This window comes from Tupaia chinensis, unplaced genomic scaffold (assembly GCF_000334495.1).
Source record: "Tupaia chinensis unplaced genomic scaffold, TupChi_1.0 Scaffold000201_1, whole genome shotgun sequence".
In the NCBI taxonomy this organism is placed as follows: Eukaryota; Metazoa; Chordata; class Mammalia; order Scandentia; family Tupaiidae; genus Tupaia; species Tupaia belangeri.
Genome location: NW_006159676.1, coordinates 2,191,095 through 2,193,916, shown reverse-complemented (window position 1 = coordinate 2,193,916; position 2,822 = coordinate 2,191,095). Strand labels below are relative to the sequence as shown.

At 56.2% G+C, this 2,822-nt stretch overlaps 1 protein-coding gene across 1 annotated transcript in view; it reads left to right on the top strand.

Moving 5' to 3' along the window:
• The window catches only part of MAST3 (microtubule associated serine/threonine kinase 3), a 37,463-nt gene that overhangs the window by 8,332 nt on the left and 26,309 nt on the right, over positions 1-2,822 (top strand). The window contains 1 exon segment of the mRNA XM_027771276.1: positions 5-43. Coding sequence (XP_027627077.1) covers positions 5-43 — 39 coding nt within the window.

Here is a 2,822-nt window from a genome sequence, read left to right as displayed (position 1 = left end):
GGAGCCGCCTGGCCAAGGGCGCGCTGCTGCAGCGTTCCAAGAGGTAGGGGGGCCACGGCGCGGCCGAAGACGCAGCTGCCGCCGGTGCCAACAGGAGTTGCCCGGAGTGTGTCCCGTTGGCGTGGCGAGGGCCAGGGCGGGCCGCTGCGTGTGGCCACAGGGGGATGGAGGGGGACACTTGGGGACCGAGGTATCCCCTGGAGTCTCAGCCACCCTTATTGTGCATGCTATTCCCTGGACTTGGGTACCAGTCCTCTGGGGTCGCAGCCGGCATGGCGACCCACGCAGCTGCGAGTTGGAACTTAGCCAGGGTTCGAACCCCAGGCTGGCAGAGCTGGGGAGGAGCTTCTTGGAAAAACTGAGGCTGGTCTGTCCCGGGGGTTTTATTCAACGGAAATGTTGGCTCAGAAGCAAATATTTACTGCACGGGGCTGGCGAGGCTGGCGTGTGGGTGGGTTGTCAGAAACCCAAATAACTGGGGTGAACCTTAGGCAAGGCCTGGCCTCTCTCTCGGAGACTCAGTTTCCCCTTCTGAAAAGCAGAGAGGTTAAGGAAGGAGGCTGTGGACTCCACCAGATCTGGGTTCAAATTTCTGTCCAGCCACTACCAGGCTGTGTGACCTTCGACACTTCCTTAACATCTCTGTGCTTGGAATTTTCATTCGTACTGGACTGGGGGCATTCCTCAGAGGGCCACACAGGCAAAGAATGGGCAGTGGGACCAGCTCCTTAAGGACCTTGAATGCTTAAGACTCTCCTCTGAAGTCCTAGGGAGCCATGGAGGACTTTAGAGCCCCACAGCAACTGCATTCTGCATATTCTGTTCTCTGTTGTGTCTTGAATATCATCCGAGCGTTTCTTGGTTGGTCCTGGACAGCCTCTAGGGAGAACTGAGCAAACAGTGGGCACCCCATTGGCACCCCCAATCCAGTAAACAAATTGACACTTGGTTCTCCCATGAGACCTCTCATTTGTGTTTTCGAGAAGGCCTGGCGTGAAAACAAGACACGGAGCAAGTATTTTCCCCAAATGCTTTTGGAAGCAGCAAAGGATATCGAAAGAACTTGGGGGTGTCGCGCGGGGCTGGGGGTGGGGCTGGAGGGGGGAGAGGAGCCAGGTGACAGTCTGGGAGAGGATGTGGAGCCTGGCGGGTGTGTGTATGTGCATGCGCATGCGCGCTGGTGAGCCCGCGAGCCCGCGCCTTGGGGGGGGGGGGGGGGGTTGGCAGGAAGTTATGCAGGAAATTGTGGCTTTGGGTTTTGCTTCTGTATCTTAAGTTGGAGGATCATCCCTGAGGGCTGTTGATGTCTGTGGATGGCCTCAGTCTCCCTGCCTGCAAAATGGGTACACAGCAGATTCCTCCCCCTCCCCACTTCCAGGCTTTATTACCCTGGGCACATGTCCGTGGTTTTCTTGTTGTGTCGTTAGAGATTATTGCTATAGGGTGCATGCACTTGCCTGAGAGCTAGAGGGACAGAAAGCAAGAAATCCCCCCTACCGGTCACGGGGGAGGTGGTGGTGGCAGCTATGCCACAATCTCTTCTTCATTCTTCTCTTGGGATTTTGGGCACGCATGCACCTGTGCCTGCAATAAGTTTTAAGCCTCCAGGTCCGGGACTCGAACCCCAGTTGGCAACCTGGGAGTCCCGCAGCATAACCGTTACGCCCTCTGCTGTTCCCCATGTCCGTGATTTTAATTTGCATTGCGCGCTCTCAGGAGAGCCGGGTCCTGCGAGCGTTATCCCAAGAACAGCCACCTAGTGTACAGATGGGGAAACTGAGGCTCGGAGCAGTGGCAGATGCACCGTGGACGGCTGTGCTCCTTGTCGCCTTGTCCCCCGTGCTGTTTGCTGACCCTCCTCTGACACACCGTGGCCTGCACTGTGCTTTCTGTCGGGGACACCATCCCTACCCCGCTGACGCCCCAAGATTTCATCTCTTCCTCTCTGCAATTCTCCCTCCAGCCAGCGGTTGAGCTGAGAGCGCGCGTTGGCGCGTTGGCGGCTTGGGGTGTGTGGGCTGATGCACTTGTCAATCTAACACGGCGTTGCCAGGCAACGGCTAGGGGGCGGGAGCCGATGGCTTGCAACTTCTCTCTGCTGACTTGAGGCGGGCGGAGCTGGGGCCAGGGGCTGGCGGGGACAGAGGGCCTGGCAGGTGCCAAAGACTCGGCCCAGGGGTCTGGCGACCAGAAGGGTGGGGGGAGGAAAACGTGTGGGCCATAGTACGGTTCTGGGGTGCAGCTGTGATAGGCTGCTCGGGAGAAACTAGATCCCACGCAGGATGGCAGTTCGAATCCCCAGCCAGGTGCGCATGAAATATACATAACGGACGTGATATCCCCCAAGTGCCCAAGATCCGATGGGCTGGAGGACTGGAGGGAGGGGCTTGTGGCATGACCAGACCCTGTGATGGATGCTCAACTCTCTCTCTCTGTCTCTCTGTCTCTTTTTCTCACTATCTCTGTCATATAAGCACACATGCTCTTTCATGAATAAAGGAGGAAAAATATGTGTGCTAAAATCTTGCAGGATAGGCAGGACAGATTTCAGTTGTCTCTTGGGGCCGGCAGATGGCGTGGTGGTTAAGGGCACTGGACTCCCACGTGGTCAATGGTGGTTCAAATCCCAGACCTGGCAGCTTGCTTTCTCGCTTTCTCTTTCTGTCTGTGTGTGTCCCTCTCTGGTTAAATTGAAAATAAATAAATAAAATTGAATAAAATAATTCTTAAGAAAAAAAAGATTGGCACCAGCAGTTGGCGTCATGGCTGTGTGGCTGGACCACCATGTAGTCGACCACAGTTCGAGTCCCGGACCTGGTGGC